Below are 23,477 nucleotides of genomic sequence, written 5' to 3' on the forward strand. Positions count from 1 at the left end.
GTGGATGGCAGAGTGAGAGTATGGAGGCGTCCTGGAACAGCTTATACTGCAAGAAACATCATGCCAACTGTACCATATGGAGGTGGATCTGTTATGGTTTCGGGATGCTTCTCATTTGATTGTAAGCTTGATTTAGTGACCATACGAGGCAACTTGACAGGGGAGCGCTACATCCAAGAGGTGCTGAATCCAGTTGTGGTGCCCCATTTTGACAATCATCCACTGGCCACCAGACCGATATTCATGGATGACAATGCCAGACCACATCGTTCACGAGCTGTGACCAAGGTTATCCACAACAATGCTCTGACGCAGATTCCATGGCCAGCAATGAGTCCAGATCTGAATCCTCTGGAACATGTATGGGACATTTTGGGACGCCTGATTTATCGTCGGGACCCTCCTCCACAGAACTTGCGTGAATTGGAAGCAGCATTACACAAGGAGTGGCAGCAGCTGCCCATGGAGCGATTCCAAAGTCTGGTGAGGAGTATGAGACGAAGACTTCAAGCTGTGATCCAAGTGCTTGGTGGAAGTTCTCGATATTGACTTACTGTGTTCGTCAAATCTCCATATGACATCCTTACCCTATTGGATGAATTTGGTCACTAAAAATTATTGAGATGTCACCATACTTAATGCGTCTTCGTTGTTCGTTCATTTTTCGTAAAAGTTCAGCATGAGATTATTACATGCCATAAGGTCATGGAATACCCCATTTAAGTTCATTGTATAGACAATACACTGGTTTGTTGGTATACACGAAATCCTGGTTATAGTATTAATTCGGTTATCTTTACACCCTTTCAAAACACCCCTCCATGAAAAAGTATAGGGGGTGCAACACTTTTTTTACTGTGTATATTTGACATTGGCATGCAATGACTTACTTGTGTACAGCTATGTAATAACAAAAACGTATATTGTGCAATTCAAGCATGAAAATGTGAATTAGTGTACTACTCAGTTGTTGCGTTGACACTGTTCGAGTTAACTTTCTGGCTCCTTGCCTTGAATTTATTTATATGTGGGACATGAATCGTTTGGTTTAACTGGGTAGAGACCTTGTAAACGCTTCAGCAATATCGGCTGAAAATAGAGGTTGGACGACAGATAGAGTGCATATGCATTAGTTTCTGAGGAAAATCGACCCAGTACAGTTGAGCCCTGTGTTACATTGTGTTCTATGTCACACCAAAATGTTTTAAACGACACTTTATATCCAAGATGTCAGAGAGGAGATTAGCCATCAGATTAGTGTTGTGCTTGTACGTAATGGAATAGTCGATCAGTTTATCCCGTCCCCTGGTATAAAACACATTCATTCCGTACAGGGAAATTATAAGAATTACATGTTGGCAGCATAAAATGATTTCTTCTGTCCAGGATTAGGTTCTCAGGCAATACTTCCGACTACTTTATCATGTATATTTCCAGATGATATTCATGTGATAACACCACGGATGCAGAATGCATACAGAGTACGGAGTACACTATGTCTGAGTGGGGTATTCATTTTGAACTGGTATCTCAGTGGGCTATCACTATAAAATCGGCATTAGTCCGGACTAGTACAAGCAGCAACACACAAATTCGCGTGCATGCACGTCGCTATATAATGGATAATATTGGAATAATTTCTCAAGTGGTTTTCGCAGTTTATAAAACAATTGTCCCAAAATTTGGAAATTGCATCAATGTTTTAAATTTGACGCTATATTACCTTAAGAAAGTATATCATTATGCCTGTCTACTTTCACCTCAACATTGCGTTAGTATGCTGATTAAAACGTAATTAATTAATTCAAATTCCTAATGATGTGTACGTTAAGTCATCTGCGATGATCAACCGTTAGGATATGATGTTTAACTAATTCCCTTTCATGTACATTTACCAAAAAATCAACCCTTTCCGGGCAACACTTCGCATCAACAGTTGGTTTAAAGAAAAGAAGCAGTTTTGTGGACAGTGGATCTCACACAGGTCCAATGCTGTACAACTTTGAAACCTGAAGTCCTATACCTTCAGCTACATTAATAAAGCATTTGTAAGTTCTTCCGGTTCAATGGCATTGACCTTCAATATCACCCATGAACTGTTCAGATGCATGTATATAAAGTGTAGTCAAATTTCAGAAATGTGTACTTTATTCACGCTTTTCGGGAGATCTTCATTCTTCAGAGTGACCTCGACCTTCACAGTCATCCAATCTCATGTGAGAACATTATGAAGTCTCCATACTATACTAACAATACTTACTGAATGAGACTGTTCACAAGTCCTTTTTTTAGTGAATGACCTTCAACGCTACCTTGACATTTGAAAGATACCGATTGCAAAAACTTACTATTCTTCATAAGTGAGTGAGTATGGTTTAACGACGCTTTTAGCAATATTCAAGCAATATCTCGGCACTTTCATGCATTTTAAACCATATTTCATAGTAAGACCTCTGTTGACCTCGACCTTCTTATACACAAGCATTTTATAAGTCCGACTAACAGTGAGTGATCTTGACCTACAACGTCATCGAATCACATGCGAGAACATCACTTTTGGCAAACTTAGGTGGTGTTTCAAATATTAAAGCTGCTTATCACATTGTCTATAATTTCTGAATGATAATATCTACAAGTCATTTCATGAGTCTCTTACCTTCAAACTCACCTTGACATTTGACATAGCCTAATGCCCGGCACTGCGTTACCTTTTTAGAGTCAATCGTAAACTATTGGAAAATGATTCTAATGAATTTATTTTAAACCAAAAGGTTGTTATGGCATGTCAGAGGTTTTCTCCAGGGTAATAAAGGAGATATATGATGTCTTGGTTGCATCCATATCATACATTCGATTTCCCATTATTCTCTGGTGCCCTCTGCTTGGTATGACTCGGCATCAGATCGGGACAGCATACAGGTGAATACCGTGTTGGGGAGTCTCCTTTTCTGCCTGGACTGTGGGTAGTAGTGGCAACGGGTTGGCTTTGCCAGGGCTCGCAACAAATACACACACACCCTCTGCCCAGCCACACACACACACACACACACACACACACACACACACACACACACACACACACACACACACACACACAATACACACTCCGCCACATATCACAGTTCACGTCTACTTTAGTCTGTAAAAATAAGATATTAATCCATCCATCCATCCATCTATATATTTCTTCTTTGTAATCTAATTCAAACATTACACGTTTTCAGGTTGTAGAGTGATTGACTGGGGCTTGCAGAGAGGGCGCATCAAGCTTTGTTAATGCTATGATGCTGATGACATGTCATCACTGGGTTCAGAAACCGCTAAGAAGTATATAGGTAACAATATTAATTGCTTTTGTTATTTTGCCTGCAGTTTATACATCTTAAGAATATTCTAATAATTGTAACAACAGTAGGTTCTGATGATTCAAAATTATTAGACACATACTATTTGGTCTCATATAATGCGAATTTGCCATACACGTTGACTTATTCCAAATAATGGTTTCAGGTCAGATATTTGCTTTTACATGTCACTCAAGCTTCAACAAAAAGGAAACGATTAAGATGGGTGTCGGGGTACCATATGTAATGTCTGAGGTGTGATAAATAATCTCTGTAGTTGAATGCCACTGCAATTTTCCAACTAAGCTATGGTTACCTGTAAATTATCAAGTTTGGACCAAACAAATTTCTTACCAACAGTATGAGACACCGTCCACACCATAGGAGTACGGCACTTTGTCACCAGCATAGTCGCAGTGCAGGATCAACAGATTGTACCGTTGTGATCCAGATTTCCAGAAGCGACAGTTTAGAAAGGCATGTACTGTTATTTGGTATATTGCAATGCATGTTTTTAGTAAGTGTTTTTCAAACATTTTACTGTCACATGTATATTTACAGATGGGTGCACAAAATGTGAGACGGTAGGACAATCATACACATCTCAATACAACAGTGCTAATTGCATCCTTCTTCACACGGAACGGTGTATCATTTGTGCTGGAAAGAAATCTGGACGACTTTTAGAAAAGAAAAAGAAAACTCTTGACAGACTAGGGAAGGTAGTCTCAGCTTGGAGGAACAGCGGAGGGGGTCATGTTCTGATCCACGTAGAGGGTCAAATACCCGGGGACAGGTGTCTGGAACAGTTTGATGAGTTCATCACCAGGCGTCTGTCTGATCTCATTGATGACGGAGAGTTATATGTAGAAACATACAAGCGACATTGGCTCTCTGATATACATGAGTTTCAAGACCATACGGACTACGTTTTAATGAGCGTGAAGGAAACGAATGGGATAGCTACTGTGGATTTTAACACGAAAGTGAGGAACGATATTGAAAACGTATCAGTAACTTCCGCCAGTTTGGCTCTGTGCATGATCAATAGACAGAATAACACACATACCAAGAAACCCAAGACAAAAGGTTTAAGTGAGAATATTCAAGATCTCCATGAAAGCAGACATATTGAGATCAAACGTTTCCATATTAGCAAACTGAAGAATCAGGTAACAAAGCAAATTTCTAGAAGTCTCTCAGATTTCGTAGATTATATATGGCATGATCTCAAACTTAAGGATAATCTGACCTCTATGTCCAAGGTTGAAGGAGGCGGATCATACTATGTTGGGATAAGTGAGGACACTCTGGACATTGAGAGTTACAGAACCAAACTTCTTAACATTGATGGGTTTTGCACGGAATTTAAAGAATTTGAGATCATCAGATACATTAAAGCTAAACTTCAAAGTGATGCAATAGCCTTGCAGAGGAACACGTTCTGTAATGTCCCTGACGATTTGATTGAAGTGCAGTTACATCAATTACCTGGAAATGAGAGACGTGTTATAGAGATAGCCGTCCGCTAGTATGATGGCATTGTCTTCAGTGATAAGGACGGACCAAGGGCTTATGAAGTAAAGGACAATACTATACATCGGATGGACAAAGCGACATGGCTAGAGCGTTTAAAACCACAAATAAATAATTTAAGAGACGTTCAACATGGCAGAGCAGTTGGAGTGTCCCAGCAAGACGAGTGACAGTGACGAGAGTGATGACTCCAGTGTGCCCAGCAGGTACAGCTCGGAAGGAGAAGTTCCATTACTGACATGTGATTACCTTTCTGACTCGGATGATCCAGCATTGACTTCTGGTGAGGCTTTTTGTCTGTTCTTTAATAGAAAATACATCATGTTCAACTCTGTATAATGTGAAAGTTAACCGTTTGCTTTACCTGTTTCAGGTGATATGCTCCCTCTAAGAAGTGTCTCCATAACAGACCAAAGGAAAATAGTGAGGATTCTATCAGATGAATCGGGACAATCATGTACGTGTAAGAGAGAGACTTCCTGATTGATATCAGAACATGCAATAATTGTATCTGACATGTACTGCGCCCGATCAAATGCTGCCCGTATGATTTTGTCATATCCACTGTTTCTTGTTGTGCCTTGTGATATGTTATATAGCTATTATATACCCTGTACAACTATAAACATATAGTTTTATGCCTGGACATTCCAATTGTTTGAACGTACATAAGCCACGTCCATCTCTTTAGTTATCTCCAAGTTAAATAAGGGAAAACAATTCAATGTTTATCATAAGGATCATCTTTTTCAGATGTCACACATATATATGCATTTTAAGAAACTTTTATATAAATTTGTACCCCGACATTTGTTTGACTTTATGTATACAAACTTTCGTAGCTTCCCAGCTGCTGATGACAATTAGCGCAAGATGAGCATGTGTGACTCATATAACTTATATCATACTATTTTTGTGATGGCTGTTTCAGTCTTTGGCATCTTCCCGGCCGTTATTGAAGGCATTCTCACCACCAAATATGCCCACATTGTACAGAGGCTGAGGGAGCTACCAGACAGAGGTCGTACAGTCATCATCTCAGCAGGCAGCTTACTGAAGATAGTGGACCCATCCTGGGAGGGGCGGGTCCCCGCGTCTCTCCTGTGTGATGTATGTGTGTTTTCCCCTACACGACCTGTCTTGTTGCTGACTTTCACAGCTAGGGATGGGGTCAACCAGAAGGTCATTCAATACAACACCCAGTTGGCGAGATTGATCGTAAGACATGTGAAGGAGGATACGAAATTTGATTTCAATGTTGTACACGCCGCTGTAGACAACTTTGTATGTCAGGAGAAGCAAAGTTTTCTGACAAGGATCGATCAACGTGAGCATGCAGCTGAAAGGATCTGCTTCCCTGCCGACCTGCATATGAATAGAGACAAGTGTACAGACATTATAAAGTCCTTCCTGAAATATCTGCCGGGAGACACTGAGTCAGAGACATCCAAAGAAGAAGTAAGTATACATTCCATTTCATAGGCCAAATCAACCAATTAAGTTACCTAATTTTTAGGCGGGCAGGGAAGGTTAGACGTAGACTTAAAATTACCAGGGGTAAAAAAAGGGAAAACAAGGGTGTGGGTAAATGGGGTTATTACGAAAGTGTGAGATGATATGGTAAATATACTTAATCAGGCTACCATATATTAAGTTCATAATTTTTAAAAGATATATTTTTAAAGTACACAATAACTTTGTAATTCTTCACAGGACGCCAGAGGCCCGCCTGTGAGAGTAAGCGCCCTTTCCTTTGGCAAATGAAAGCTTCTTTAGTGTGTTATACTACAAGATATTTGAGACTCTTTAGAAAAGAATGTCAGATATCCCACATTTATTTATTTTGACCAAATCCAACAATTAGTAATTAAGCTCCAGGCCCCGGTATTGAAAATTAATATTAGCGTGCTCGCTAATTTCCTTCAATAATATCTCCAATCGTAAATTACATGTATAGTTCTAAAAGACCTTATCCCCAGTAAGACGCTGATTTTCGATATCTGAGACATCTATTTAGATAATCACAGTTCCTGTAACTCGCTGACTGTTTCTTCTGTTTCGATATTTATGTTTTATTTGTAAATACTGCAAGCACTACCTACCGGTCTTTTTATGTGTATAGTTTTCTGTATGTTCGCTTTATCCAGCCGTGAAACCTACCCATGATATAATAAATCATTAAATTGATATTATAGTTTGTTCCTCATCGCCCCACGATTCCTAATCAAATAGTGTTGCTTGCTTTTCCTACATACATAGCTATTTTATTTTTCAAGGCGCTTGAAGAATTGCGACAACAATTAAATACAGCGGAGACAGATCACAACCGTAAAATCAACAGCGTTAATCAACTCTACAAAGAGGAAGTATCACAACTGAATTTTCTGCATGAACAGCAAAAGGAGAAACTGGAGAGCGAAATCGAAGAATTAATCCTGCAGCTTCCGCATGATAGCCAAGGCAAAACATCTGGTAAATAAAAAACATTTGACATATGTCTCTATTTTCTTCCTTGTTGACACCTGAATTGATGCTAATACATGTATATCTACTGTATCAATACCATAAAACTCGTTGGTTAATCTCTTGATACTAAACCCAGTGAAACATAGAACCCGACAATGCCTGGATATGATAAAAAGCCATTATATACATTTTGTAAAAGCAAGTCTAAACCTTTATGTCGTATGTGGACTCATTCTGGAGTTCATAGTTGTACACAGATGAATATGACGAGCCATTTTGTCAGAAAACGGTGCCCTGGATGAACTGAACGTTCACGCGTCACAACGAAAGAAATGAGTAGCGTTGATTTGTAGAAGTTCACCTTACAAAGAGTTCAAGCTGCCACGAGACGATAAGTGTGGGTTCTTCAATGCACTTTCACAATGGAGGCAATGAACTGTTAAAGTCACCGATAGGTCGAGTTTCGATGCATACCGGTACATCTCGGTGTCTAGGTTCAGATAGTACTTTTTAATTCTGCGGCAAATTTGCGTAGAAACGGTTACATTCTCAGCGGCAAAAATGTTTTAAAAAGGATTAACATTACGATACCTTATAAATATTGAACTAGCTGGTTTCACTCTTAACAGTTGAGGTGTAAGTTATCCACTCTCTTACCTCATATAACAAAACACATGATAAATCAGACATGTGATTCTATTAGTACTGCAGGAATCTAGATTAGTGATACAAGGATATTTAATAACGTATTTTGAATTTGTTGTTACAACACTTTGGGACGTAATAATAACAGCAGGAACCTTTGTTTGGTCAGCTGATTTCACCAAGGGGGTTATCAATCTATATATAGTCGAGCAGCAAAACCTAGACGAGCCTTCACTTCAGGTAATGTCAATAAATGTTGTGGTGAAACGTTCCGGTGTTCCCCGAGACACAGTAACGCCTGTTAGGACACGTTTCCAACAAACTGGCATCACCAGGACCAGTGGGAAAGTTACACTCACCTTGGTACCATCACTATTTGATAGTGATTCATAACCATATACTTATTCTTTGGTCGAAATCGTACAATAGACTTTGCTCTAGGAAGAATTTTCATATAATTATAAAAAAAGGACATTGTTGCTTTTCTATCACACCTCTTCAACATGGCAAGCGTGAGGTTAGCAGAGAGGCACCCAGTTGTTGAATTGTTACAGGCTGTTGTAAACAAGTTCCACTCGGACTAAACAACCATTAACCGATACGTTATTAACAAATAGGTAGCTAGCGTTCATACCAGACCCAGACCTTATTGGCATTAACGGTAGTTTCACAGCTAAATTATATGTGGACAATGTCCTGCTGTCTGCTCTGCAGCCTTTGCTGAGACGTTTTCAGCGTCAGTTGTTTTTCCAGCAGCATAACGTTCGTCCTAACTCTTCAATGATCAACCAGCAATTCCTTTCAACAGTCATTAATGTCAAGGAATTGCTCTTATTTTCCCCAGATCTGAAGGCGATAGATCACATGTGGGATGAGGTCGGATTATGTAAAGTGTCCTCTTGATCTTGGTGTGGTGCTGTAATCCCCTGTGTTGCTGCTCGAACTAATGTCCACAAGAATATGCACTCATTTTGTCATGCAAACGTCATTCTTTGTCATGCGGGTAATATTTTTACTGCTAAACTCTATTTCAGGTTAATCAAGTTAAATGTGATCACGCATTTTCATTTTGTGTCAGCATATTACAAAAACAAATAATAAACTGCTACGATGGGTTTCTACCACATGGAAAGAACTTTCTACCATGAATTTTGAAAATACCCGATTTTGATTGTTTATCAGAGGTATTGAATTTCGCAAACCTCCTCTGACTGAAACAGACGATTTGACTGCCGCATCACCACGAAAGCCCATATTATAAAATCAGTACTTCTTTCACACTCATTGTCTGTACGCATATTCCAAAATTATATCTACAATCATAGGCAACAAAACGCAAAGTTGCGGTTGATACAATATTCAAACGATATGTGACAATACCTTTCGTGCAGAAAAAAACCGAGGAAATACACAAAGAGAATGTATTTCAAATTTCGAGGTCAGAAGATATCTTGCTATTTGGCGCTTTTCTATATACGATTGTGACGTCATATATTGTGGGCCACAATGTGCGATATGACGTCATAATAGTGACATGTGATGCAGAACAAAATCTTTGCAAGGCTTGCATAGTTTTTGTATGTGTGCCCACCTCATTTAAGCTCACAAAGTGCCGTACTAGATGCTTTCAGTGCCTGTCGGTGATTTAAGTCTGTTGTCGGTGATTCTGTAAATTCTGATTGACAATCCACTCAAAACACTGGACTCATCCCATACCTGTCCATTCAATTTATTTTAACACCAAAGAGTTCGCGTTTTATTTTGTCATGGTAGAATTGAGATACATATACTGTGTTTTCAAAGTAGAGGTGGGTTACGTCTAGATGTAACCACGCTAAATTTAACATTTGAAACCTCATAAGGCATGTTCGGTTTTACATTCAAGCTAGCGTAACCAATATCTACACTGAAAACACAGTATGTTTTTCTCCTAAATGTCTGACGGTAAAGTAACTACTAACAGTCCATGTGACGAGCGACTCCTGTCATATGCAAATGAGTCAAGTCACATAGGCAAGTTCTCACAGCCTGTAGCGAATGTGTTCACAGATCGGAATTCCTACAACGTTGCTCGGAGATTTGGAAGCCACCACAAACGCGATCCATGATTTCATCCCAGACAAATATTTTGGCGAAGCATTGTCACCTGTGGGAGGCCACAACCCTGACAGTCTCTGACGTACGTTTATTTTCAAACTCTAACGTGCTATTCCGTGCGACATCATGCTGCGAGGTACTGGATTCAAACATTCATATCGCTCACGGTCGTAATCTCATCACAACGATCATAAGTGATGTTTATTTTCTCAACTTCCATCAATAAGATTCAATCAGAGTAAAAGAAAAAAAGACTGACACTGTCAGATAGATGTGTTACCATTGCTGAGGAAGACACATTGAAGAGAACATTTGGAGCTAATTGAGGAGGATTTCAAGTTGAAACAGAGATAAGTAACAGGTGATGAAACTTGGGTCTACCATTATGATCTCGAGTCAAGACGACAATCCATATAATGGCACCATTCAACTTCTCCGTCACCAAAGACATACAAGTCTTCAAGATCAAAGAAGAAAGTTATGGCCACTGTATTCTTGGATGTAATGCATGTGAGCCGTGTTCATTCCTTACAAAGGCAAAAGACGATAAACGGTGCCTACTTTGTTGATTTGGGCATTCACCTGTGAGATTATATCAAAGAATAGCGGCAAGGAATGTTGTCTGCTTGAGTTCCATACTACTTCATGACAATGCCTCTTCTCTCACCTCTCGGCTTGCAAAGGCTGCTTTGCGATAATGTGTGCTCGAAGAGCTTCCTCACCCTCCATACTCGCCAGACCTGGAACTAAGGTATTTCCACCTGTTTCCTAAACTGAAGGAATGCTTTCGTCGAAAGAGCCATGACGACAACGATGACTTCAAAGCTGTCGTGAATGGGTTTTTAAGGGTGGCTTCAGAAAACTCCTTCCTGACTGGAAATGGAAAGCTTCACTATCGAGATAATAAAGGTATTGAAAAGCAGCGAGATTATACTGACAAATAAACTTAAAAACACTTTCAAATATTGTTGGTTTTGTTTGTTTGGGTAAGAGTGAGTGAGTTAATATTTAACGTCGCATCGGCATTATTTCAGCCATATAGCGACGAGACCAAGTTAATATGTTTACAATTGAGTCATTGATGAAAAGTAATATCTAAAAACAATTTATGAAATATTTTGTGCATAATAATATCATGTATACAGTTTTAAAACACGGGCTATAGGCCACCAGCAACCAAAGCTGGGCCACCTCGCTGGGTAACCATGGGGACTTACTGTACATCTGCCTCCTGCATGATACCCCAGCAGGATTTATTAGGCTTAGGGCATTGAACAGCCCTCGTGAAACTCTTTTTCGGTTTTCAGACGTTGATACGTAGACTTGTCTTAAGAATTTCATTAGAGATTCTCAGTCAAATAAAGAAGGCTTTCTATAACAAAGAAAAACAGCTTGACAAACGTGACATATTCGAACACCATTTAATTTATACCTCATACGTCTCGGTTCATCAGCAGTGTCCACGAAGTTTTTGAGATAGGTATTCACTAGCTGATATTAAACCTTTCAAATGGAGTAAAATGGCTTTATGTCCTTCGAGGATGTGTCTGAATCTTTGAGTAAGTGCGTTTGTTTTTCATGTAGTGTACAATAATACGACTTTACGGTTAAATACTCATGTTATTTGTTAAAAGTGATGGTGTCATGTTATTCCTTTCACAGATCTGCAAGACTTGAACTCCGGTACCAGAACATCGAGCAAGTAAGGCACATTATTCATCTTCCTATTTGTTATTCACATACATATATATTTACCTAATTACGGAGCAAGGCCTAATAAATGTACATTTACACTTCATTGCCTCACTGTAATTACCTATGTGAAACAGACTGCCTTCTGCTATGAATTTGAAAAATTCGCGATTCTGTTTGGTCAGTTGGTGGTTTAAACCACAATAACCATTTGATAACAAAACAGATGGTTTGACGTCCGGTGAAGAAGTAAACATCGTGCAGATACAGTAGCATACAGAAAAATACGGTTATTACGAATTAAAAGGGACCACCATTTTTAGTTCGTCATAACCGTAATTCGTTCTAAGCATATATACAGCGAATATGCAGCAAATATACATGTACAGCACATTGTCGGGATCAAAACACATTTCACTATATCCGTCAGTTCGTTATGAGCGTTTTCGTTATAAACTTCATTAACTGTGTTTGGTCTTGTGTTTGTTTTCATTGTTTTCCCAATTCAGATCGACAACCCTTTCAAAACAATGGACTGGAGCCAAAATGCAAAATAATTAATGTTGCTACAATAGAATAGAGATGAACTCATTTTAGCACAAATAAATCTACAGTTAACCGAGCTGAACATTGAAAACACAGTACGGTTATCTTCTAAATGACGAGCCTCCTCTGTTTTACGTTTCCCTGTAAGAAAGTCATTTTTTCAGCATATGGTCATTGAACGATGGAAAAGTATTTACCACTGTTACATTGGTGCGCTCTAGAACGTCGAAATTTTGTTGTTCAGTCATAAGTCGACTTGTCTCAATGGCGATTCTGCGAATTATATTTCTGATAACGATACACAAGTGAATCCTTCACTTACAGGGGACAACGTTTACTGGTAAGCTTTACTACATTTGAGTAAACAAGCAGAGCAGCCGCGGACCATTGCAGTGGAGTTAGTACAATTCAATAAAGTGAGATTAGGATTGGACAAAATCAGAAATTGGATAAATCAGGTCATTCATAACACCCTTTCGCTTGTCTGTAAACCTCATTGTATGAGGAGTATTTATCCAGAACTTGTGAGTATGGTATTACGCCACTTTTAGCAATATTTCAGCAATATCACGGCGGGGAACACCAGAAATGGGCTTCACACATTGTATCCATGTCGGGAATAGAACCCGGGTCTTCGGCGGGACGAGCAAATGCTTTGACCACTAGGCTACCCGATCGCCCCTCTTAGTTTGAAGATATAAGTCCCTAATCACCACGTCTATACTATGTACCTCGTGTTTCATTCGCAGTGACCTGCTGATTTGTCACTAATCACGTTCGATTGTTTCGTGAATCCGGATTAGCTATTAATTTCAGATAGGTATCCCATCTCAAATGCAAGGAGTACATTATACATAACGCTAACCCAAGCCTTTGGCGTGAAGAGCAAACGATTTAACCACTATACAGCCCCGCCGCCCCGAGAAGAAGAACAAGAACAAGAAGAAACTCTTAAAAGTGTCACACATTGTACAATGCAAGCAGGACATACATACATACATACATACATACATACATACATACATACATACATACATACATACATACATACATACATACATACATACATACATGTATGCTCGCAGTGTTCAGGTATTTCGATGTGCAAATTACTGTCACTTATAAAGTGTATTTCAATCATTGAACATGTCACCTTATGAGACGCAAAAGGTATTCCGAGATGATTTGTCGTGTCCCACACTCGGCGACCATGTTGCAGTTCTTTTGAATTTTCACTCTTTGGAATGTAGCATGTTTGTAACTTTACCTCATGCTAGCACCATTCAAAAGATTCGTAACAGCGGATACACGTGGAACTTTGACTATTTTATTTCAATCTGTTGATTATTGTTTCGAACTCTGTTGTGCTGTGAAAAAAACAACCACTTACTGTTTGTGCCTGATGATACTTGTGTGAGATCGAAATGTCCTCACTGTTATAGTTAGGGTCATATTTGACCATGGCCAGAAATCATCTGAATATAACGAAAACTGGTTGTCCTTTATCGTGTTATGCATAATTAGGATATCGCTTGCACACAACATACTCACTCACCCACTGACTCACTCACTCACTCTAATATAGGGGCGGTCGGGTCGCCTTGTGGTTAAAGCGTTCGCTCGTCACGCCGAAGACCCGGGTTCGATTCCCAACTTGGGTAAAATGTGAAACCTATGATTGTGGGGTCGAATCCTGGTTTGCCGCGATTATGTTTCTAGGTATGTCAGCACCATACCCGTGCTCATGGGTTTCACCGAGGTGGTTAACGTCTGAGACCTGCATCACTTCGGGCTTTCCTCCCACATTAAGCTGACACACCGCCATATGACTGGAATACTGTTAAAAGAGGCGTTAAACCCAACCCACTCACTCACTGTGATATGATTATGTCAATATATATATTTCACTACAGTGGTAGTGTTGTTTGCAGAATTCCACCTTGGCCAATGTTATAGGATATGTCACGGCTGGTGACCTAAAATCCTCATAGTTGTGTGATAAAATGAATTATTTCTCTTTCGGGATGATTAAGGCAGAGAGTTAAACACGACTTAACTTTTGTTACTATGATATTTGTGTTTGTGATCCTTAATGCAGAGCGAAGGAATTGGATCTGCCTTTCTTGAGTAAAATGAGTAAAGGTATGGTGTATCTGAATGTGTCGTGTGGATGTGTTTCAATGTTGTGAGACGATTACTGGATGTCTGCAGTAAACAACATTGTGTGCTGCAATTAAATTATTAATACTTATTGAAAAATAGCAAGACACAGTGAACGGGCGCAACAAATTATATCCATGTAATGAATCGAACAAGGCCCTCTGGCGTGGCACCTTCCATACATTTGTTTGATAGAACTGTAAGTGACAACTTTAAGTTTACAAGTTAAAACATTTTAGATGTTGGGCATGTTTAAATTATATTCATGCAAAACAACCACGGATAACTCTGTAATATTGTAATCCAGTGTACACTTAATTTGAATGATGGTCTGGATTGGTACGTGTCACAATATTAAACAGATCGTAGTCGCTTATATACGTTTTCTGCCTTTCAGAATAGAAATATTTCCGATGTGTTCAGTCTGTCAGCTGCAGTTTACCCTGAAAGGTCCAATCCCCTACTTACTGCCCTGTCTACACGCTGTGTGTGAGACGTGTGTGACATCTGCAGCTCGTGGTATGATATCATGCTCTACATGTCAGAGGGAGGTCAACCTCACAGACACTCGTCTCCAGAAGGATGCAGTGAGACAGAAGGAAATATTCCACCTGACAGTCAAACATCGCCCCATGGAGCTCCTCTGTACACATGAAGATGACGGCAACCAGGCTGTGTGTTGGTGTCAGGAATGTGCAGAGTTCCTCTGTGAATACTGCCAGAACATGCACAGCAGCTTGAAACTTACCAAGAACCATGTACTTCAAAACTTCACTGACATGGAACCGACAGCCTCGAACATTCCAACATTTTGCGGTATCCATAAACATGACTCCCTCTATCTGTTTGATAAAAGCTGCAGGAAGTTAATCTGTGCGAGATGTAGGATTGAAGACCATGCTGACCACGAAGTTGAGAAGATTGATGACGTTGCTGATACTATAACAAAACAGTTGGACCATCATAAGAATGAGCTGTCAAAGTTACAGGCTCGCCAGCAATCACACATGCAGAGCATCAGGCAAGGAAGCGAAGCAACCGACAGAACATACAACACTTTGAAAGAAAGTATTGGCCACACATTCCAGACTCTGAGATCACAACTTGATCAAAGAGAGAAGTCACTTCTGATCGCCCTTGAAAGTCATACAAAGGAGACCAAGGCAGCTCTACATGCTCGTCTTAACACATGTGAAGATTATTGGAAGACATGCACTGGGGTTTTAGACTATATCGCCAAATCCCTCCTCTATGCCTCAAACTTTGACATCCTGGATCTTGGGAGTTGTATAGGGAAGATGACTCAGATATGCCTGGACACTGTTACGCCACAAACACATGATGTACCTACAGCTGTCTACAACACCAGCAGCCTGTCAAATCTGAAATCAAGAATATCAGAATTTGGTGCAATTTTGACGTGTGAAATGGATGGAGAATCTGTTAAAGGTATTCATTTGTGAAAATATCTGTTGGTCATTCGATCATGGAATGTGATGTTTAATACCGCATTCTTTTTCCAACCTCTTTCAAATAGTTTGTCAATTTTCCACATGTTAGACCAGTCATGTAAACCTTTGATCATGTCATATCCGTTTTTCTTTCAGACAAGGATACGCAGACATACGACTTTATTGCAGACTTGGAAATGAAACACAAAATGGTGAGTATAGTCAGTGGTGATACATAATGAATTCGTGTCTGCAAAATGACCAACAGACTGGAATTACTATGATCAGTCATGATTTGGTTTTATACATTTGAGAGATAGCATCAGTTCATTAACTATTTTGTGTTTACTATATTATCATGGTATAAGGTAAGTAACCAAGAAATCAGATCATACAAAACTAATTTGTGAAATCAGTAAATTACTACACAAGATAAATGAGTAATTAATAAATTGTAGCTCTAGTTAAGCAAGCACCAAATGCAGGTAATGGCATGGGTCAATACAGTGGCAGTTATAATGAGTAACAGGCCCAATTACATATTTCGATGGATTCATGGGCTCCGTACTTCAATCACTAGTGGTGTTGGAAGCTGCAGAGCTTGTGACGTTTTCAGATAGGTATCCCATCCGCACTATGCAAGTAGATAAGACACAAGTCAGGTCGTTCAAAACCACGTATCACCATAGTATTGCTCGTATTACGGTACAGGCAGCCTTTAGAGCAGGTCACAGAACTTCTTGATCACCAACCTCTCCTCATGTCAACAACAAAGAAGGGAGGTAACTCTAACTCAAACTTAGGGTGCAGATTTGCCACTTCAGTGCTCGATATTTTCCGAACGACATAATCATTTACTGCTTCAGACATTCACTAGAATTCACTCTACTGTCAGCTTACATCATGTTGAAGATTTTTGTTGCAGGACATTGCAGAACTGAAGACGAAAATTGATGCAGATGAGAAACATATCGAAAGCCTTAAACTGCTTACAGACCAGCTGAATGCTGAAATCAAAAGCTTGAAATCGGTTTGTTTATTAACCTACGCGTATCGATACCTTCTACCCTTATATTCAGAATTGTGTTATAAAGATGAAATCACAAGATGTCATCACATTAATTACTTAAAACATTTTACAGGATAATGCTTAGTTAATGCAATGACCTCCTTTCGTTCGTTTTGAGTGAGTGAGTGAGTGAGTGCGGAGTGAGTTAGTGAGTGGCCTCTATATAAATGGCTTATTCTCAACATAGATAGTATACGTTCATCAGCGAATTATTGAACACACACATTAATGAAGGCAGACCATGACAAGCAAATATTTGTTATATTTTCAGCGCATTGACGAGAAGGAAAACGTCGAGAAGAGAGCCGCCAAAACCATGGATTTCTTGCTTGGTAAATTAGCATTTCCCTTCTTCCTTGACCTCCAATAATCATGCACCTAAAATTAATCTGACGAGTTAACATAACAATTATATTAATATGGTAAACATGTACGAACGATATCCTTACATACCTGATATATCAAGCAAGAATCTGTACATTGATGTTGCAGATTTTGCCAGTGAACACAGTGTTCATCTTCTGAATCCAGGAGCTGTAGACACATCCATGCTGCTGAAATGTGAATACATTTATCATTTACCCTTTTACGATATAACGAATGATGTACACATTTGACTAAGTAAATAGAGGTTATCACGCGAGTGTGTTTGCGGATGGTAAATATCCTGCGTTAGGAATAAACATTGTATTTAGCGAGCCTTGGCGAGCTAAATAGATAGTTTTTATTCCTAACACAGGATATGTACCATCCCCAAACACACAAGCGTGATAACCTCTTTATCATATAATGTCATTCTTTAATTCTGTGCTTCAAAATCGATTTCCCTCTCTCACAAACAGTACCGAAACTTTGCGAGTTTTCCTGGAATGCGCGCATTAATATTTATTACGTCACAGGATAAGTGATGTGTCAGTCGGACAGTGACAGTAGCCAATATAGTTCCAACTGAAATCTGTTTCTTATACAGTGGCGAAGCATCATATACGCAAAACAACAATTGTTTTTAATTGCCTTTCGCGACAATCCATCGGTCTGTCCGCTAGAGTAACTGCCCTTAGTCTATGAGACGTCACGGCCACGGTCAGACGTTGTTGACAGTCGGACTGTCCTGTCATAATGATAAGAAGTGTAGTCAGATGTACACACAGCAAAACAACGAAACAAGGTAACAATTCAAACATATTTCCGCCAAATCCAACTATTTTAATTTGTGGAGGAGGTTTCAAGCCGCAGAGGTCTACAAGCACACATATGGCTACTGTGCATCGTGCCCTCGCCAAATTGTTTCGAAATTTATATATCCAAAGTTGCCAAAACTTATAAAATGCCTTAGCTACGCCACAGTTAAACACAGATTTTCAGTATATTAGACTGTTCTTTTGATAATGATAGCAATTATCCCTGTCGTTTATCCATATTCCCGATGGTTAATTCTGACTCGATCGCTGAATGAAAAGGGCGACGCCATGTTTGTTTATAAACAGAGAAAGTAGTCCCTACTTGACCTTTGATATTTGCATCTCTATCCGCATAGGACCCCAACGGATATCGTTTTTATCCGTTAGCTTTATCCTGCCGAGAAACCTGCCCGTTATATGATAAAAACAGAATATTAGTGTAGTCCATACTTGTCTTGAGCAATGAAGGCTGGGTAGTGGCCATGGGTGAGTGTGTATCGTTGTGTCAAAATGACCCATATTCATTACTTACAGCAAAATGTGATATAGACACAATATTGGTGGCAGTTTAGCACGAGATATTAACATACAAGTTGCACCAGATTGAAAATCGGGAACCAGCATGAGGCTCGTTGCAGTCTAATTTAGATAACGACAGATTTGAATCTTGAGCATCTAATGAACACTTGTACATTTGTATAAACGTATATTGTATATTTAATCATACCGTGTGAGACTGGGTATAAATGTTGACTCAATTGTTTACCTACTTTCATTTAGACCTGTCCCCTTTTGCCACCAAGAGAATGCACATAAATAATCTAACCTTTCTGCAATAACAACAAGCACGATTCCTTACTTGTAAGATAAAATCTGCCAAACCTTCCGGAAGTAGAATGAAAGTGGATGCATTTGACACTGGAAACCAGTTTAACTTGCCAGCAGGAAAACACAGTAAAGATGACATAGAACTGTTCTGAAAATGTCAAACGTGTCGTTTAAAGAATACAAAGTGATTTCAACTGCGTCAGCAATACGTTTTTTAGTTTTCGAAGGTGAGGGGATTGGCAGAAATCCCTAAACTCAACACTGGATCGCTTTTTCCCTTAAAACGTCAATGGTATAATTGTTATCAGGTGAGAATATAACAAGGTGATTTTAACAACGTCAGCAACAGGTCTTTACTGTTGGGGGTGATATTGAAATTTCGAATAACGAAACGTCTGAAACATTGATGTTAAAAGACCCTCTGAAAACTTTACATGTCTGTATATAAATAGCCCTGTGTCTGGGGACATGTAAAGAATTACAGGAATTGTAAACGTGAGGGTCAGTAGATCAAAAACAAAGAACCTGCGACATGGAAATTATACTGATAAAGTGTATTGTTTGACAACGTATCATGTTAGATTGTTTATGAGCTCACATACACATAAATACAAGAAAATGTTTACACAATGTGAGTTCTAAGACTAATTGCATATTTACTTTGTTTCACTTGGACAACATAAAACGAATCAACAAAGGAATAACCTTAACATCCTCGACTTGCACAAGGCCTGTTTGTGACTCAGTCTTTTTTACTGCGCATAGTTGCTCGTGCGTTTATCAGGATCGTATGCAGTGCCATTGATCGATTAGCTTAGGGGATTTTGCTTACTGTCAAAACTGTGGCAAATATAGAGTCACGACTCGTTAATCCGACACCTGTTAATCCGACAATCGGCTTTATCTGACACTAATGATGGGAACCGATTTAATCAGTGCTTTTGGACCTGTTAATCCGAAAGTCTCGCACTACGACTCCAACACACCTAATTTGCAATGAATTGAATACAGCCGGTGTTTTGATGCCAGATGAGTCGAGGAGTAGCTGCATATTTCAACGGCTGCAGAAATATACTAGCTTACCAATAAATAATTATTTTTTAAATAAACAAAACAGGATTGATCACATGCTTAGACTACCTCAATCTCATTAAAATCGGATACAAGTTCTCGCTACCACTGAGGACATCCCATTACAGGTCACGGCAGAACGTTTATGAGTTCCTATTTACTACGAGTAACATAGGGAATTATATGGGTGGTTTGAAACACAACGTTCCCTTATCCAACTATAAAGCACTAATAATCCGTTCTTGTTGGTTGACAGATGTCTGTCATTTTATGTCCATCAGGCGGAGAACTTGAGAGGTGTCGCTTGTGTGAGTGAGTAAATGTTGATTTACTTTTCATGCAGCAATACTTTACCCGATTCACGGTGGTAATCGAGTCTGGGCAGGATACATCGGCATTTGATGGTCTCACGCTGTCGGGGTACGGAATGCTGGAATATTGCTTAAGGCGGCATAAAACTCACTCACTCAACCTTTATTGTCGCCTGTTACAACAAACATGTTTGTGAAGGTGATGTGCTAGTATTCTGCCTCCGAAGTCCCCCTGGAGATGTGCACCGCGCAGAATACACGTAAAATCCAGTGCTGCATAGTTTACCCTTGGAGTATGAGCACCATGGGTTAACGTGATATGTGATATTTACATGGCATGTGTTGGTGTCATTATACATGGACGTTTGTGTTACATCTCATCTAAACGTAATCTGTTTATCTAATAGTTGCATTCAACTGAAAACAATCGTAGAAGCCATATACCATGCTGTGTCTTGCTCACTCTCAATTATTTTCAGGCTTCCGTGATTAAGCTAATCTTAACTATGAGTTACAGCAAATCATCAGTATGCAGTTACTCAATCATCCCCATCCCGCGTGAAACACTATTATCATTCAACCTGGATGTATCCTAGTTCTTGTGGCCAGCACATCCAGAAGATATCCCCATGCATGTGTACCTCGTCTCTCAGAGGTTTTCGAAGTTATTAAGTTGTCATTATATTTTTATTTATTATGAATCAAAAAGGTAAATTAGGTATACCTAATGACGTGCGCGTGATCACGTGACAGATACGATGAAAACGATTGCGATAACGGGTACTGTACAGTTTGTTATATTTCCATTGTTTTCGTTCCCACTTGTCGCTGTGTAACAGATCCTCTCAAATCTTTCTCCTTGAACCAAAATAAAAGCGCCTTTCCTCTTAGTTTCACAAAATTCAATGTCGGCAGTACATTTAACATTGAAGTCAGAATAATCCTGAACTACAATGTTGACGATGGCGCCAAGCGATCGGCTGCTGTTTTAAAAAACGAGAACATTCAAATCGTACGCGCCTCAGCAAGAGCGGTGTCACCATGGTTTTACAGTCGTAATCTATTTCGCACGTGCAGCAATAAGTCTCTTGTCACAACAAGACGGGTAATCAATTTTATCAACAATCTCCAAGCTGGTATGTATACTACCAAATAAGTCAGGTGCTGTATGCCCATATCAGTATATTATCATATAAAAAGCAGAAGGACATTATCACAATAATGACAATTCCGGAAAATGTTTGAATGATCTTCAAAGCATGCGCCTAGAACACTTCACACAGCTGCCGGATGAGGCCACCTGGCCACGTGACATACTGCTATTTGTTTGCCAAGCAATGTACATGTTGCTCGCTATACCGTGTTTCTGTTATAAAACGACGCGAGGGAGCAGTAACTCCCTGTCATCGCCTTCAGTTTTATTATCACGCTCCGTTTAAACGTGAGTAAATCCAAATAGCATCCGCAAATATATCTGATGGTGTAGTATCATTTTCTAATGTTGATATGTTGATATGTTATATATCAAAAGGCCTTCTTCACTTCTGTGATGTGATTGTTTTTATGTTACATTATTTGTAGTTGAGTAGATTGTAGTTATTTATAAATCCCGAAACCATCTAAATATCATGATACCGTAATCATCACTGTTTGTTAATGTACATGTAAACTACATTCATATGTTGTAGGTATACATCTGAAGTATGACAAAGACAGAGTCAATCTCGACAAAGTCCACATCAACACAGAAGGAGACCTGATCAACTGGACGTCGTACACAAGACCTGCAGGGGAGGGGAGACTGAAGACGTACACTGGCACATGTAGCACTGCCCCCCTCCCCCGGGCTGGCTGTCCCCAGTACTGGGAGGTGGTGAACAGGGTCAGTCTGGACAAACCACTCACAGCAAACAACCTCATCCTGGAGGTGGGTATGTGCAGGGAGGAGCAGAGGGACGTGCATCATTGTATAGATGCACAATCCAGCTCCTACAGCCTGGATGTCTCCCACTGTCTTACACACGGCGGGATATGCAGGGAGACATGGAAGGAGGGGAAGTTTGTGCTGTGTCTGCCTGACTCTCTCCCCAACACAGCAGGGGCATCACACACGCTACATTACGGTGTTGTCTATGATGACGCCAGGAAGAAGATTGCCTTCATTGATGTGATGGAGAATAAAGTGATATCAACGTTAGACAATCTAGACTCTAGTCAGCCACTGTGGCCGATGTTCGGGGTGTATAACCCATATCTCCTCACTGTCAGCATGACACTTGTAGTGGGCAGCGACATCAACATGACAGAGGAGAAGAAAGCAATGATAGCCAAGGCGCTGTCGTGATGGTGACAATGATTCTCCAGGCGCTGTCGTGATTGTGGCAATGATTGCCAAGGCACTGTCGTGATGGTGGCAATGATAGTCAAGGCGCTGTCGTGATGGTGACAATGATTCTCAAGGCGCTGTCGTGATGGTGACAGTGATTGTCAAGGCGCTGTCGTGATGGCGACAGTGATAGTCAAGGCGTTGTCGTGATGGTGACAGTGATTGTCAAGGCGTTGTCGTGATGGTGAGAGTGATTGTCAAGGCACTGTCGTGATGTGGTGCTGAGCAAGACTTTCTAAAAGTCCCCTGAGATTGATACACAGCGTGTTTATGTAATTCACGTATTATCAATATGCTCTGAATTGAACATATCTATCAATACTTTGGTAATGTATCATCTCATGAAAGGTATGATCTACTCCATACTAATGTGGACATATTGTTTCGAAATCGTCGTAAAAGCCCGGCTAGTGGATAGGGTTTGGATAGGTTTATCCCGTGTTGTTTCACGCATCAACATTAAAGAGTGGCCGACTCTAATCTGTTTCTATTGTCCAGTAAATATATCAACTTGTTAAACACACAACCTGATGAAGGAGTAAGCATATACTCCGAAACGTTGTGTTCCTCATAATAAAGAAGTTGAGATCGATATATTCTCTTCCTTATGTGCATCACTTCTTTATGCCTTACAAAGACTTCTTAAACACAATTTATTCTGTTTATTTCTCCTTGCGCACCTGTCTGTTGCCCC

General features: G+C 39.8%; 1 protein-coding gene across 1 annotated transcript in view; it reads left to right on the forward strand.

Annotated features, from left to right (window-relative positions):
- The window catches only part of LOC124118086, a 45,750-nt gene extending 23,009 nt beyond the window's left edge, over positions 1-22,741 (forward strand). The window contains exons 2-13 of the mRNA XM_048391095.1: positions 3,225-3,335; positions 3,906-5,163; positions 5,254-5,337; positions 5,812-6,338; positions 7,157-7,352; positions 11,751-11,790; positions 14,884-15,935; positions 16,094-16,149; positions 16,863-16,967; positions 17,278-17,338; positions 17,499-17,567; positions 22,086-22,741. Of these exons, the coding sequence (XP_048247052.1) occupies positions 5,013-5,163; positions 5,254-5,337; positions 5,812-6,338; positions 7,157-7,352; positions 11,751-11,790; positions 14,884-15,935; positions 16,094-16,149; positions 16,863-16,967; positions 17,278-17,338; positions 17,499-17,567; positions 22,086-22,741 (2,997 nt within the window). The 5' untranslated portion in view covers positions 3,225-3,335; positions 3,906-5,012. The remainder of the gene's footprint in view (positions 1-3,224; positions 3,336-3,905; positions 5,164-5,253; positions 5,338-5,811; positions 6,339-7,156; positions 7,353-11,750; positions 11,791-14,883; positions 15,936-16,093; positions 16,150-16,862; positions 16,968-17,277; positions 17,339-17,498; positions 17,568-22,085) is intronic.
- The last annotated feature ends 736 nt before the right edge of the window (positions 22,742-23,477 follow it).

This window comes from Haliotis rufescens, unplaced genomic scaffold (assembly GCF_023055435.1).
Source record: "Haliotis rufescens isolate VD_foot unplaced genomic scaffold, xgHalRufe1.0.p SCAF_9, whole genome shotgun sequence".
NCBI classification, from domain to species: Eukaryota; Metazoa; Mollusca; class Gastropoda; order Lepetellida; family Haliotidae; genus Haliotis; species Haliotis rufescens.